This window comes from Lucilia sericata, unplaced genomic scaffold, assembly GCF_015586225.1.
Source record: "Lucilia sericata isolate MDLA Ls3-8-SP2 unplaced genomic scaffold, ASM1558622v1 Contig000465F_arrow, whole genome shotgun sequence".
NCBI classification, from domain to species: Eukaryota; Metazoa; Arthropoda; class Insecta; order Diptera; family Calliphoridae; genus Lucilia; species Lucilia sericata.
The window spans coordinates 287244-304349 of record NW_023994480.1 but is presented as its reverse complement, the minus strand read 5'-3'; the positions used below and the strand labels follow the sequence as shown (position 1 = coordinate 304349).

The window sequence follows — 17106 nt, the reverse complement described above, 5'->3', positions numbered from 1 at the left end:
TCGGAAAAATACTCTTTTTATAGAAAAATTTTGGAAAAATTCTCCTTTTATAGAAAATTTCGGAAAGATTCTCTTTTATATAAAATTTTTGAAAAAAAGTCTCTTTTTATATAAAATTTTCGGAATTTTTTTTTTTTAAATTTTTTCTTTTATAGAACAAATCACCACCGTTTAATAATATATATTTAAGCCGAAATAGTGAAAATAAAAATTTCTTTAGACACGCGCTTTATGTTTGAAATCATAATTTTCCCTAGAATTTGTTGAGATTTGACACTTTTTTTCAAATATTCAATATATCTAATATTTCTACAATTATCTACTTAAAAATCCATGTTAATTTAGATTTATTAACTTCTTGAAGTTTTGTGATCTTAACCGCCCACTAAAATATACAAAATACTCAAATGAGTGAGAAAAATCTGAGTACCACAAAATTGAATTCGTGGAAAATGATTTGACAGCTATTTTGATTACTGATCACAGTAAATAATAAATGAAGTTATTATATAACAAGTGTTTTATATTTTACAAAAAAAATAAAAACACTTAACATGCAAACGAGTACATATGATCACTTAAATAGTAGAGAAACAGAGAAAGTGTGTTGAAAATAAGTAGCCTTTAACTGAAATAAAATTTGTTGTTCAACACATTTGAAATTCTTAAGTACTCTTGTGGTTGAGATCCTTGTAACTAGTACATGTTCAAAAACAAGTACTCTTGCATTATGATCATGATCATCATGATCTTGTAAGTGTAACAGAAAGTCAATCGATGTACAAGATGTTGTCGTTGTTTGTGTTTCATTTTACAAACCGCCTTTTTTCCTAAGAATTTTAGAATACAATTTCAAACCCAAAAACTGAAAGGACATTTATATTAGATTAACTATCTATAGTTTTGGTCAGATAAGTAACCGTAACCAACAAGAACATAACGAAAATATAGTTCTGTTTTTTTTTTTCTCATTTCTGATCATGACTTAACTAGAAAGTATGTCGTCATTTTCATTTTTGCCATTTGATGTTACATGTACCGTAGACTGAGCGTTGCTTTTCTTCTAAATATTTTGTGGTGTTGTGGGCGTTTCTAACATTTCTAGTTCATATTGCTCTGTGTAGTAGTATTTTTGTATAATTTATGTTTTAAGGGTTTTTGCTTGTTTTTATTTTCTGTTCATATTTTTGTCCTTTCTTTTAATAAATTGGTCAATTGTATTTGTTATTTTTGCTTTATTATTGTTTATGTACAATTATTACAACCATATGGTTTAAAACAAATACTAAATATTTTTTTTATAAATTTGGAGTCATTTTCAGCTTTAATTTTTCAAAGGATCTCAATATTTCATAAAATGTTAGACATGATCCTTGAATAATTGAATTATGATTGAGTCTTAAAATGGACTTCTTATTAAACTACGATTTTAAAATTGAATTATCGAAATTATGATTATATAATAATAAAAATAAATAAATAAAAACGATGCCATAATTAAAACTCAAATTGAACTACGATTGCACAAAAAGTGAATTTTCATTTTCGAAACTTTCTCTTTTTATAAAAAAATCTAAAACTTTCTTATTATGTATTATAGAAATTTTTTTTAAAAAATTTCATTTATATAATTTTCGGAAAAATTCTCTTTTTATAGAAAATTTTCGGAAAAATTTGTTGGAAAAATTCTCTTTTCGGAAAAAATCTCTTTATAGAAAGTTTTCGGAAAAAGTCTCTTTTTATAGAAAATTTTCGGAAAAAAATCTCTTTTTATAGAAAACAAGCTACACACAGTGTGCTTTGCTATCCTTAAGTCAATATAAATAAAAAACCCACTTTACGACTTTTGAAGATTCTAGCACTAACAGATTCCCCGACATACGAATTTTTGTTTTTAATTCATATGTGATGTACCAAACTCTTATTGAAAGACTGCAAATTTATAAGCAAATGTTCACATGGATGTCACAATTTTTTGTGCCAAATTGGTGATTACAGTTCTAATAGTTTCCCAGATACACGAATTTTTGTACTTAATTTATATGGGAGGTACCAAGCCCCCCTATTGAAAATCCACCCATTCTTCCGCAAAATGTTCACATGGATATTAACGTGTAAAATTTTATGATTTTAGCTCCAATAGTTTCCTAGATAAAAGAACTTTTTAATTTAATTTATATGGGATCCTTAAAATCCGCCAAATCTCAGATCTATGAATTTTTATATTCAATCCATATGGGAGGTACCAAGATCCCCTTACGAAAGTCCGCCCATTTTTCTCCTATATAATGTTAAAGGACTTTGTGCAAAATTTTAAAATTCTATCTTCAATGTTTCCCTGATAATCAAATTTTAATATTAAATTCATATGGGTGGTGCCACGCCCCTATTGCTAGTCCGCCTATTTTTTATCCTAAACATTCATGTTGATACTAAAGTACCTCCGAAGAAAATGAGGACTCTAGCTGTTTCTTCAGATACACCAATTTAAGATTTTCTTTATATGGGAGGTGCCACGCCCACTGTAACCAGGCTGCCCATTTTATTCTCATGTATTCATATGAATGTCAAAGTTGTCCATATAAAATTTAAAGACTCTCGATCTTGCAGTTTCTGAGATATGCGACTTTTAATGCCTATTTTGCATGTGGGCGTGGCAAATCGCCCACTTGAAATTTCAAAGTCAAAGGTAGCCTATAGTTCCATATAGTTCTATATAGATTTTCAGAAAAATTCTCTTTTTATAGAAAATTTTCGGAAAAATTCTCTTTTTTCTTCTTCTTCTTTTTTTAAAAATTTTTTTTTTAAGAAATTTTTCGGAAAAATTTTATAGATGTTTTTCAGAAAAATTCTATTTATATATTTATAAAAAAAGAATTTTTCGAAAATTTCGAACATTATTAAAAAATTCTCTTTTTAAAGAAAATTTTTGTAAATTTTCTTTTTTTATAGAAAATTTTCGGAAATTTCTGTTTTTCAGAAACTTGTTGCAAATGAAACCTTTTTTAGCAAAATCTTAATTGTCAAAAAAGAAATTTCAAAAATTTAATTTTTAAAGAAAATTTCGGAAATCTCTTTTTTTAAAGAATCTTTTTAAAAAATGCTTTTGTTTGTTGGCATACTTGGGCCAATTCGGTGAAACCTAATAAAGTCTATCTATCTGCCAAATTATAAAGACTATAAAGCCTAGAAAGCTGAAATTTTGTAATCATATTTATTGGTAATAAATGTATCATGTTAAACATATTCTTAATTATTTGCTATCAATGTGTGGCCTATAAATTCCAATAAAATTCGGATGAGCGTCTACCAATATGTTAAAAGAAACTATTACTTTTAACCCGTTATAGTACAAAACTTCACGATGTTATCTTTCTAAAATGAATCAATTTAACAACTTGGGCGTAAACTTGAGCAAATAAAAAAACTTTCCACTGATTTCAACTTCGTGAAGTTCTTTTAAATAACTTTTTTTACAAACTCACATTTAAAATATAAAATTTGTTAAACAAATTTTTAAAATTCCTAAAATATTCTACAAATAAATCCTAATTTTAACTAGCACAAGTAAAGTAGTTAATAAAATTGATTTATTAACTAAGTTGATCATAAAACAGATGAATTCTACTCCCAGAAACCAAACAAGTTAAGTTAAAAGCGTCACAAACGATTATAAAATTATTTTTCTTAACAATATTTTTGTTAATTGTCCACTGCGACGATCGATGTATGAGGTCGTAGTAGTATTTATTGTTTTAATTTCAGGGCGTAGGCTAAGCCATAAAAAAACTAGTAATTATTAAATCACATTTAGCCAAGGGCTCAATCAAATGTTGTGTTGTTTTTTTTTTTAATTTTCTATTCAAACAAAAGCCCTAAATTAACAACAACAACAACAACAAAAAACTCAAATTGAAATTGAAATAAATGTTGATGTGAAAGATACAGATACAAAAACTAAACAAGAAACATCAAAAAACGATAAACTTTTAAACACCTCTCTAGACACGAAACTTCAAACTGAGGGTATGAGGTGGAACAGCTACAAAAACTATAACTTTGAAACAAACAAAAAAAAAAAGAAATAAGAAAATATAAGAAAAACTATTAAATGCGTTGACAGTTAAACACATTTTGATGCATGGTGATACCATGATGCTGTGCCTGCAACAGCAGTAAAACAGAAAAGATGTTGCTAGAAAAATAAAACATCATTTTTGGTAATGATTTCGTTTAATGTTTTGTGTCTATGTGGACTTATACCAAATGTATGACTTTAACATGACAACAAAGTAGGAACCTAAGTTTAGGGACAGCCAGAGTTAGAGAAAGCAACATACATATACCACTGTATTAGATTTTGACCAGTATTTTCATAGATACTCGGCTGCTTTGGCTTTTTTGGGAGTTACCACAAAAACACGCACTTTATTATCATTTTTCTGGTAAAAGAAAGCAACAACAACAACAAGAATTCAGTTTAAGCGCAAATTTAAGCCTCTAGCTAAATACATACTTGTGTAGTTAAATACCAAATACACAAAAAAATGTAAATTTGATTGATTTATAACTTTGAAGTAAGGGTAAATATATTTTTATGTTTTATGTACATATGACTTGAAATATCTTCAAGAAGATCGGATACAAAACAGATATTTTGGTTAGGAAGACTATCGAAATCACTACACCCACTAGAAGGAATGACCCATGCTATAAAGAGATCACTTTGCAAAAGCGAAAATCCGTAGGAGGTTTCTCCCAGAATATTGGAATTATTTAAACACCAATTAAGGGGTAAAATGATTACATTATGTAATGTATTACAGGTTAAATTACAATTACTTGTAATGCGTAATTGAGCAATAACCTATTATAGTTATTTGTAATTGTAATTGAAATTTTTTACAATTACAAGTACGTACTTGCTATTAAACTATGAGCAATTACAGTTACATGTTATTATAATGGAATTACTTTTGATTACAATTACATAATTCAGAAAAGGTAATAGCAATGACTGCAAAAATGTAATGATTACTTTCAATGATACTTATTTATCAATTACAATAAGTAATTGTAATTAGTAAAACATCAATTACAATTACTTTTTAAGTAAATTTAATTAAAAATGTAATTGGCTTGATAAAATCATAGTAATTCAAAAGACTTATCTTTAAAGTCGAATCTTTCGAAGCCTGCTCTTGCTTACATTCTTCATAATTAGAATAGGTTAAATTGCAAGCTGGAGGATAATGACTACATTTTCAATTACAATTACATTTGAAGTAATTGTAATAGAAGCTTTACCAATTACAATTACTTGTAATTGTAATTTATGTTTTGCCAATTACAATTCTTTGTAATTGTAACTGAAGTTTTGACAATTACAATTATTTGTATTTGAAGAATTTATAATTACAATTACTTGCAATTGTGAATATTATTCCCTATAATGACATGTAATTTGTAATTAGTAATACCTAAGCTACAATTACAAGTAATTTTAATTGGACACTTCAATTACAATTACAAGTAATTGTAATTGGTAAAACTTCAGTTACAATGACAAGTAATTGTAATTGGTTATTGGTCAATTACACATTACAAATAATTGTAAGTTGTTGTTGCTCAATTACACATTACAAGTAATTGCAATTGGTTATTGCTCAATTACACTTTACAAGTAATTGTAATTGACCATGTAATGAATTACTTTGTGTAATACTAAGGCCTCCAAAATTAAATATGCCATACTCGCATATTTATACGCATTAGAATCATAACAAGTTTTGAATTAAATTGTTCACAATATTTTCAAAGTTTTGGATAAGATATCTTATAAACCTCCTAGTTCATTCCAACAAATATTAATGGTCAAAGGTAAAAACAAAATTCAAAAACTAATTGAAATAGATCTTTAAGAAAACGTTTACATAAAGTTGTTAAGCCGCCTCAGGGGTCAATACTTTACACATTTTCTCAATTATGGAATGGTTAAAACTCCTCGATTTTGAGCTGTTACCAACCTTCTATCTGACTGCCCAGTCTTACAAGTCTACTTTATCTTGGTGGAGCCCTTTTCCATTATCTGGACTGTCTCAGAGATGCGTCACTAGTAAAAATTATCCGTTTTATTAGAAGCACCGGCTGGTTTTCACGGACACCGAACGAACCAAGTAGTCAACGAAATTAGGGAGGAAAACCATTCTCTCAATATTAGGGAATGGCAATTCTAAGGGTATTACAATGGACCACAAGGCCTCCGAGTGAACTCGTTTACTAGCGAGCAACCCAAGTAACCTAACCTTGAGCTGTTACCAACATGAATGCAAACACATTATACCTTTTTCACATGTAGTAAGTGTAGGGCATAAAAAATATCATGTTGGGGCAGAGGTTATAAAAAAAATAAAAGAAACAAAGATTTGAATGCTGATCTCTTTGATATTCGATGTAGCACTGCATTTCTGACGAGGTTTGTTTTTTGTTTGATTTTTATGTAGTCCCAGTTAATTATGATTAATGATGATGTTATGATGCGTTAATATCTCATTGTTTTTTTTTTTTGATACTTTAAATTTGTATAAGTGTAAGATCTCCCTAATTTGTTTGCTGGTAAAAGAGATAGCTTAGTTTCTTTACGCCACAAATGTTACGTAAGGAAGCAGAAATCCAGGACCTTACGAAATTTTTTGGTACTATCGGTTGGCTGGCCACTTTTTCGATCATTGGTAGCCATATGTCAGGAATAATACAAACAATGTTAATATCCTAGTCATTCCAATAAGAGACTTAATATCTAATGATTTAATTGGTGTCAAATCTATTGCAATTTAATCGTTTATGAATTGCTTACATTTCTAGTAGAATTTATTCTCCACATGATATCTGTAACGAAAAAGTTATTCTGTATAGTTTTTATTTTATTTTCTTCAGGGTATTACAAATTCGACCTTAATATTTAAATATTTTTATTGTGTCTACTAATTATTTAAATTTATTCAAACTTTTTTATTGTTGTAAAGAAAGTATGTAGCGTAATAAAAATAATTTGATAATAAAATTATTTAAATTATCAGAAGTGAGCTAGAAAAAAACCTCACCAGAATGAGCAATGACTCGGATTACGGGCACAACAGTACAAACATGTAAGGAATGGACAGAGAGGATAATGAAAGTCTGGAATACTTTCTTTGTTATTGCCTAGATTTCTTTGAAATTAGATACAAATATCTTAGGAACGTTCAAGAAACTGGGTTTCTGAAAATTGGACGATAATCCCTTCAGTGAGCAATATATAAGGTTTACATACATATATTACCAACATTATCCATGAAAGATCCTTTAAACAAAATTATTAAATATGCTTCCTTTCAAAAGAAATTATAAACTAAAAAATATACCTAAAGAAACATCATTGGAGATAGGGATAACGATCTACGTAGGCTCTGTTTTCTGATAAAGTAGTGAATAATATCTCAATTGCCTCTATTTCCTAGTTGTCTCATTTAACGATCAATGATCTTAAACTTATCCTCTGCAATGCAATGATTACTTTACTTTTAGTTTTCCATCGATACATTCCAATATCGATTTACAAGAGATATAAACTAAATATTATTTGGTTAGACCGACAAAGTTTGAAGAAGCTGATCTTTAACCTTATTTTGGACACGAAACTAGCCACACAATTAGTTATTGATGAAATGGATCGGTTATAGAAGAAAAATGGTTGCATATGTAAACACTTCAAATTCTTGAAAACAACCTTGGAACTACTTATGTTGGTATTACTTTTGGAACCCCATCTATGGAATATGATTGTGATTCCAAAGTACTTTAGCATTTTAACCAAAAGGCCGAAATCCTTTGAGAAAAATCTTTAAACGAAAAATTGTGGATTTCAAGATACCTCGATATTAGCAAGTTTTCTAAATATAATTGAGTCCATGAGAATTCATTGATTATTTCTCAACTTCAAATGATGATTGCTGAAAAAGAACTACTTTCAAATCTTTTCTAAAGAAAGTGTACGATCGCAAAATAATACGTCTGTTGTAGTTGTTACTCAAACGGGAGTTGAGGAATAAGGGACTTTTGACGGTGGTGGCTAATGGTATTTGGCATACCATTAGCCTTATTGGGTGACTTAGCGGGTCTATTTTTTCCGGTTGTTGCTGTTGTTCCAAAGACTTTTCTTGTTTAATAACAGCCGTCTGTTCTTTAGCCTCAGCATCTATGACCTTTTTGCTTTTCTTATCCTTAAAGTGAGTCTTCTTGTGCTTGCTCAAATGGTCACTGCGTGAGAATTTCATGGAGCAAATGGGGCAAGCATAGTTGCAACTCATCGGAACGTCAGAAACGTTTGCCGCAGGTATCAGACCAGAGTCTCTGATGGGAATCAAAACCAGAACTCCCCGATTGACAGGAAATTTGGGCTTGTATAACAGGGCCATTTTGATATTTGCAAAAATATGAAAGAAGTAATAGCCATTGTATATATGTATTATCTAAATTTTTCCTAGAACTAGATCTAAGAGTAACAAAAACTGGTTCCAGAACAGTTCTAAAAAACCAACAATGCCAAAATAGGGAGATTTCAGGCTATAATCATGCGAAGTTGTTGTGGAACTGATAAAATTTTCCTGAGGTTGTAGCCAGAAAATAACAGAGTTTCTATTCAACTTAATCAGATAAAATACCTCATATACTACACATTTTTAAGAAGCTGAGTCCATTACAGACAGAGAAGTGATGTGAAAACTCTTTTTAACTAAATGAGAATTATTTGCTTGAATAGCATGTTAAAATTTTTGTCTGCACATTCAGTTAATGCACGTCTGCTCTTATAGGAACTCCTAGAAATCGTACCTAATGTTTCAATTTCGTAGTTATAATTTCGACTGATTTTGCTAGATTTTTGAAGTCACTTTAAACACTTATAGTGTTTATAAACCGGTTAACCGGTTAACCGAAGAACCGGTTTTTATTGCATATTTCGGTTTTTCGCAAACCGGTTTTTTTAAAACATTAGTTTTCGGTTAACCGGGTTATCCGGTTTTTAAGTCTCGGTTAACCGATTTCAAAAAAATCTAATTTTTAGTACAAAATTGTATGTTTTCTTTGATTTTTTATTGTGATTTTTAAAAATTTTGGATAGTTGAGATTGTTAAACAAATGTTAGGAAATGTTAAACATATACTATGCATATAAAATTGAGATTTACAATTTCAGACAATCAGTAAATTAGTAAAAAGTTGGCATTTAAACCAATAAAAAATTAAGTATTTAAACAAATTCCAACCATTATATGAAGAAATTTGTTACTTATTAAGACGAATAAATAACGTTGATTATAAAATGCACTTCCTTGTTTACTGCGTGAGTATAATAAAAATCGAGAAGTTTGTCAAACGTTCTCAAAACGGATTTTATTTATCGAAACATAAGGGTAATTGTCGCTGTCCGAGAATTTATGCTGCTGGGGTTTTTTACAAACTGTAATGGCGCTTAGGTTGATTATCAGGAAGTAAGTAAAGACACCTGTCAATATTCCTAAGTGTCATTCACAGTAATTTGAACAACCACAGGCGTAGCGAGCGGAGGGTGGTCACAATTAAAGCAGTGGCTCAATGTCTATGTCGAGACAGTCGTCGTCTACTTCCTTTCCCGATGAATCGTCGCGAGCCTGAACACTATTTATACCAGTGTTGGACATAAAATTTTTTATTGATATAGATGTATTATATATTCAAAGGTCAATTTATTCCTCCTATGGCAACTTCCATATACCTGACGAATCAATAATAACTTCAGATCTGTATAAGTTTGCTTTCTTATGATATATAAATGTACATATTTATACTAAAAAGTGCAAATATCTTATTAAGTAATTCATAATATTTCGCAAAATGAAATTTTTCAACTAAATATTATAATATTTTAAAGATTTCCAAACATTTTGGTTAACCGGTTTAACCGGTTTTTTTGTACTCGGTTAACCGACAAACCGGTTTTTAAGAAATGGTTAATTTTCGGTTAACCGAAAAACCGGTTTTTCCAAAAGTCGGTTTTTTATAAACACTAAACACTTACGCTTGTATTTATAAAAAAATCTTATTTTGCTTTTAATGCACTCAATAGTTAAAGCACACTTTAGCCTTAAAAACCATTAATAAAATTGTGATATTCATAAACAAATAATAAACGTATATTAACTATTGTGCTGATTTATGTTTAAGTTGGCAGCACTGTACAATATGGCTGTCATTTTATGTGTTAGTGTTGCGTACAATTAGGATAAAATATTCGTTGATTCGGTTTTCTTAATTTCATATTTTTGTTTATAATATATTTTTGACAATAAAAACAAACTTTTAAGAAAAATAAATATATATATGGCTTTAATAAATGTCTATTTAGTTCCGATGTATAAATATAACATATAATTTCTAATTATTATTAATAGTATCCGAATAACGGATATTTTGCGACAAAATATACATCACTATGACACATTTTCTTATTTTTACTTATTTTCCTTGTAATTTTTGATAAATTTTTGCAAATATTGATAAATTTCTTTGATATTTGACTAATTTTAATGCCGGCGAATATATTTTGCATTAGTATAACACTAATCAATATATTTTACATGGTTAATTACTTTATGGCACTATATTTAACCAACAAACTTTGAAAAAGCCAAATCAAATGATTTTGTCCATCATTTGGTTGACAGACGGGCATTTCCAAATTGCCTAAAAATAGTGCTGGACAATTGGAATATTGTCAAATATTCATGCATTAATCCAATAATGCCTAGATTTGAGTTTTTTCCTCAAAATATAATCGTTTAAAAATTTTCTGGGATTTTATTTACAAATTTGTAAACGTTAAAATTAGAATTTTTAGATTTTATTTTAAAAGAAACCATAATTACTTTTCGCAATCAACCTAAAATTACCGAAAAAATCTTCATCTGAGAAAAAAATTGTTAAAAATCAAGTTATTGTTGGCTTAAAGAAGGGTCGAGCCTACAATAAAATTATTCTAATTGTCAATGTTTTATTGAAGGTGTTTTAAGCTATTTCACGTTTATAAATACGATTTTCCTGAATTTTGCCTAAAATTGTTTAATAAACCTAAAATAAGTTTTTATAAATACAGCCGTTAGAATTCATTTAAGAGTTAGATAAAAATTTAATTTTTAAATTCTGTTCCCAAATTAATCCTTTTTTAATAAAAAACTCCAAAAGTATTTGTTTTATAATTTTTTTCGTTTTATTGTTATTTTTGTTTGTTGTTTTTTTTTTATTTTGTTTAATTTATAATTTGTTTAATATCTTAAAGATAGTTTTGTTTTATTTGTATGAACATAACAAGAGTATTATTAAGTATTATGTAGCTAAATATTATATATTAATTATTATTTCTATTATATTTTTATATGAGTGATGAAAATCTTTTGTTGTGTCAATTTATATACAATTTTAAAGCTTAAAACTAGAAAACTATTGAATAGAAGCTATTTACAACGAGTTTAAATGGGTTTAAATGTTAAATTTAAATACAATTAAATACAAAATGTATTCAAAAATACAAATTATAATAAAAGAATTGGTATAAAAACCAACAACAAATTCTACAATTAAAGCAACTAATAATGAAATTAATTAATGGAAAAAAGAAATTACACAATTAGGCAACAATAAAAAAAAATCTACAAAATTCAAAACAAACACAACACTTCCTTAGGATGTTGAATGTGGAGAAAACGGTCAACCGTTTTTTAAACATTTCCTACGGAATATCCTTGAGTTTAAGCAGTGGCATGATGAGGATGTTGATAGGCAGCCGCTGCAGCCCAAGGATTATGAGGATGATGATGGAAAGCTGAAGTGGGTGTGGGATATGTTGAAGTGGTAGAGAAGTCAGCATATGCAGGATATTCCGATTTCATTTGTCCTATTAAATTGGAATAGGTAGAGGAATGTTGCATATGATGTTGCATGTGATGATGATGCGAATGGGAATAAGAGTGAGGATGATGATGGGAAATAGGTGATGTGTTGCCATTGTTGGTGTGAGGTGAAGACATGGTTATGCCATATTCGGCGGCTAATTGTGATTCACTTTGCATGGCCAAGGCATTGTAATGTTGCGATGTTTGGGAATGTTGTTGCTGTTGTTGCGATTGAGTTGCTTGTTGTTGCGTCTGCATATTTGGAGATTGTGTTAAATTATGTCCATTATTTGAGGTAGCTACGGTTGTGGCTGTTGCATTGTTGCTGTTATTGGTTGTTTGCTGTTCCATGGCACTTCTAGTCGGTTGCTGTTGTTGAGTATTCCACAAATCGAAGGTAGGTGGTGGTGTTTGTTGTACACTAGCGTTAGCTGGATTTGTTGTTCCATAACTTGTTGGCGATGTCAAATGGGGCTGGAACAATGTCGAGGTTTGATGATATAAATTGCTGTAGGGTGTATAATTTGAGGCGATTTCAGTTTGTTCCGTTTTCAGCTGTAGTTGAGGTACAACAGATTGTTGTTGCTGCTGCTGCTGTTGTTGTTGAGGATTTGGATTGTTGACATTGTTATTCAAACGTGAGTTAAGGGATAAGGGACTTTTGACGGTGGTGGCTGCTGAGGCAGTGGGAGTATTTGGCATACCATTGGCCATATTGGGTGACTTAGCTGGACTGGTTTTTTCCGGTTGTTGCTGTTGTTCCAAAGTCTTTTCTTGCTTAATAGCAGCCGCCTGTTCTTTAGCCTCAGCGGCTATGGCCTTTTTGCTTTTCTTATCCTTAAAGTGGGTCTTCTTGTGCTTGCTCAAATGGTCACTGCGTGAGAATTTCTTGGAGCAAATGGGGCAAGCATAGGGACGGTAATTGGTATGAGTACGTCCATGACGTTGCAATTCATCGGAACGTGAGAAACGTTTGCCGCAGGTTAAACACAAGAAAGGACGTTCTCCGGTATGCCAACGTAAATGAGTTTTCAAATGCGAAGCTTTGCCATATAAACGTTCACAGCCAGGTATATGGCATATGTGCTGTTTGCGACCTCTCTCATCGGGTCCCACAATTGGTGGTAGACCCGACATTTCATTGGTACAATTGGGGCAAGTGCAGCGTACGGAACGTCTTTGCAATTGAGTTTGGAAAGCAATATCATCGAAATTAAAACTGGGATAAGTTTGACCAGACCAGGGCTGATACAAACGATCCTGATGCGAAAACCAAGCACCCGCAGCAGCTGAAGCAGCCGACATACCAACAGCATTGCCATAATAATCTGAGGCATATTGAGCATAAGGAAATTGTGTTCTAAAAAGAAAAGCAAAAAAAAGGAAAATTCAAATTAGTATGATATGACAACTTTAAAAAGGAAACGGAAAAGTTAAGCAAAGCTTAACTACACTAAACTAAACATCCCTTTCCTACGATTGGAAGGATGTCACACAATTAAGTGCATTTTGCAACAAATACAAAAAAATACATACCTTGTTGGCAATGCAGCTGTATAGGCAGCCGTATTCCATGTGTAAGCAGCCGAGGCAGCAGCAGCCGCACCCAATTCTGTATGTGAGCCGGATAAGGGTGATGCTGAGGTGGCCGAAGCAGGCGGACTGGAGGAAATTGAGGCAAATGACTGGGCGGGTGAGGGAAAGATGCTAGGTGACACTGAGGCTGATGATGGTGCCGACTGTATGCTCGAGTTGGGCGAAGCCGAACCCGTAGATGATGATGATTGTGGCGGATATTGCATTTCCAATTTCATGGGATTGCAGGCTGTTAACGAAGAAGATGACACTGATTTACTGTTATATAAAACCGAAGCGGCAGCAGCAGATGGCGAAAACTCATTGAGATTTGTCAGTGAGCCAGTTGATGTGGATGAGGCTGATGATTGTGTGGAGGAGGCAGCCAAGGAAGCTGTGGCATAAGGATTTAAGTAATTACACGCTGAGTCAATCATTTTGAAGATGTTTGTAGAATTTTTTTTTTTTGAGTTGGTTAAACACTGGTATTTTTTTAATAGTTGTAAAAGGTTAAAGTTTAAGTTATTTTATTTATATAATTATAAACCAAACATGTCTATTAATTTTTCTTTTTGGAATTGTTAATATGGCACAAATTCTTTTCACTTCACTTTTTTTGTAGTTTTATAGCTTAAAAACTTTTTTCTTCGTTTATTTATTTTGTTGTTTTAAACGTTTTTGTTACACTTGTTTTTGTTTATATATTCGTACTATAATTACTATAATCGTTCAATTTTACACAAAAAAGTTAAAACTAAAGGTTTTTCTTGGGTTTTATACGTGTTTGTAGCTTTAGCAACTTAATTGCAGGAGTCACTTATGATTTGAGTGAAGAACGAACTACTGCACAAAATAATTTCATTGCCGATAATAATGATAATAATTTCCAATAATGTGGCAACAGTGGCTGGCAGCACTTAAAGCATATAGTTAAGTTTCTTCTTTTTTTCTTAAAAGATCTGTTTAAGTTTTTTTTTTTTTTTTGTTCCAAACACATTAACGACGTCCACGATACGTCCACCGGTAATTATCGATGCCGACTGAATGTTAAAACGCAGCGAGAGAAATGTTTAACGTACGAATTACGAATCATATACTAAAATCGTTTCTGTAGTTGTGTGTATCTGACGAATGTAAAACTTAGAGTATGGATGGATAGATAGATGGAGTGAGTGGTGGTGTGTAGATGAGGAAGGCAAAGCAGAGAGTGTGAGGTTAAAAGCAAAGAGCTGCGCATTTTATAATAATATAACTATAGAGCATACAAAAACAATGAGTGTTGCCAAGCAAAAGAAAGAGATGGCAATACACAAAAGTATCTCGTCTTTCTAGTCTAACCTAGCCGCAGGATATAAGCACGCGTGTGCTTAGGTAGGTAGAAAAAAAAAAACTATGAAAATACAAGAAACCAGAAGAAGCAGCAGCAAGAGAAAAAGCAAAAACAAAACCAACAAAACAATAAATACAAAAGAAAATGTTTTTTTGTTGTTTGAATTTGGAGTAAGAGCCAGTATTTGTATTGTACAAATATATTTAGCATCTCTTTCTAACATTCATATTTGTCTCTGCTTAAATCGAGTATATGTGTGACTGTATAAGTGAGCCAACGTGTGTATGTTTTTATCCCTAAAGGATGCTCACGCACTCTTTAAGTTTTTTTGTTTCTATATTTTTTTTTTTTGTTCAAAAGGATTTTTTTTTTGGGTTATTGTTACTATGCTCTCCTTTATAACCTTCACCCAAGAGCACACTACTTACTAAGGTTTACTCCCCTTCATTAAATTTTAAAAGAATTTCAATAAAAAAATTATTAGAAAATATTTGTGTTAAAAGCCTTTTATAATAAATAAATACCTTAGGAAAATACCATGAAATTTAAAATTTTTACGGAAATTATTTAAAACGGAAATACTAATAAATATTTTGTGTTATCCTTTTTGTCCACCAAAAAAAAAAGAAATCCCAAAAGAAAATCAAAGTCATGCTTTCAAGCATGCCACCAAGCATTTTCAAAATTTATTTATTAAATCTTCTTAAATATTATCGTATTATAAATATAAAAATATAATTCTTTTAATTTTTTTCGTGGTTGCGCCCAATGAAATAACTGTATTTAAAGGGGCGTTACCAAACACCATCGCTTTTACCCTATTATACATCCAAACATACCACATAAAAAGTAAGTCACACTGTTGAGCATATACACCACAATTTTCTCTTCTTATCTCCCTCTCTTCCCCCCGTTTTGTAACGAGTTTTTTTTTTTAATGACAACAACCAAAATACCAAGTAAGCTTTATAATATTGTGGTCACCCCGCTTAATCTTGAGAATGCCAAGAAAATTTTTAATTCTCTTGTGTTTTTTTTTTATAAAATGGGGGTCTTAAACTGCAAGAGAGTACAAGTGTTGTTGATAAATAAACTTAAAAGCAACATGGCTAATTTAGCGAGGTTTCGATAGAAGCTAAAAACGCTGAACACTTAAATCATTACTAAATAATGCCTTTACAGTAATTTTTTGAAAATATGTATAAGTCTGTGTCAATCCTGTCATTATCATATCCAGGGTCTTATATAAACCGAGTATAGGACAGATTTGTTGTTTGCATTTCCTCTCATTAAAACTTTTGCAATTTAGTTTGGAATATCTTTGACAAGACTAGGACTAATACAAACGATCCTGATAAGGAAACCAAGCTCACGCAGCAGCTGAAGTAGCTTACATACAACATAAGTCATATAGGTAGATATGTCAATATAATTTATGCAGAGATATTGAACGTTCAAAATTCACGAATCAAGTTTCTTTGATGCCACAGAAAACTGTTTCTCATTGTGTTAATCGACTAATTTAGGATTGATAACCGAACTTTTGAACTATGTATCCTTACACAACTTTAATTTGATTTTCAAGGGACCTACCAAGCTATTTGGCCCCTAATGCTTCAGAAAACAACAACCTTAAATAATATTTAATCAATAAGTCAAAAAGCCGCTAACAGTCTGAAATTTGGAACATACATCAACACATGCTAAACAATTCTATATTAATATTTCTTTACGAAGTAACCAAAGTTGTACCGATCACAGATTCCGGTTTTCTTCCAGTTTCTTTGGAATGCCATCGAAGATACTTCATCATAGATAACTTCATTTTTCCTCTGCTTCTAAACCCATTAGAAACGTTCTTCGTGATCTGTAAATAATTTCACTAAGTAACGAAGATCTTGCTGATCAATGTTAGATTTCTTTTGAGATTATTGTATGAACTAATACGACCATACAAGAAAAGAGTAAACTCTTCTCATAACGTAAGTAAATAACACTATTTCACTTCTTCTGTTCATTTCTGACAATTCGGGAGATCAACATCATGCTGATCATTATTCAATTTCTCTTGGGATCATCGTAAGAGCTTTTACGACCATACTACAACCTAGAGTTCAGTCCTCATAACTTACTCGTTTGCTGACATCCCGATGAATGCAAAGTTCATAATTCTCGAGGTAATAAAGGTCTCGTTGATCAATGATCAGAATGTAGTTTACTTTGAAATGTCATCGGA

General features: G+C 30.8%; 1 protein-coding gene across 1 annotated transcript; it reads right to left on the bottom strand.

Moving 5' to 3' along the window:
* Positions 1–11689: 11689 nt before the first annotated feature.
* On the bottom strand, positions 11690–14567 carry LOC119605216 (transcription factor btd). The gene is made up of 2 exons (XM_037958183.1): positions 13502–14567; positions 11690–13325 (listed from the first exon to the last, which is right to left on the bottom strand). The coding sequence occupies exons 1-2, from the start codon at positions 13975–13977 to the stop codon at positions 11822–11824; spliced, it is 1980 nt and encodes a 659-aa protein (XP_037814111.1). The 5' UTR covers positions 13978–14567; the 3' UTR covers positions 11690–11821.
* Positions 14568–17106: the final 2539 nt, after the last annotated feature.

Excerpts from the sequence above, each read along its gene's own strand:
- LOC119605216 (XM_037958183.1), bottom strand. The coding sequence starts at position 13,977 with ATGATTGACTCAGCGTGTAATTACTTAAATCCTTATGCCACAGCTTCC. Across the intron at positions 13,326-13,501 it reads ACAGCTGCATTGCCAACAAG|AACACAATTTCCTTATGCTC; the intron begins GTATGTATTTTT and ends TTTTCTTTTTAG.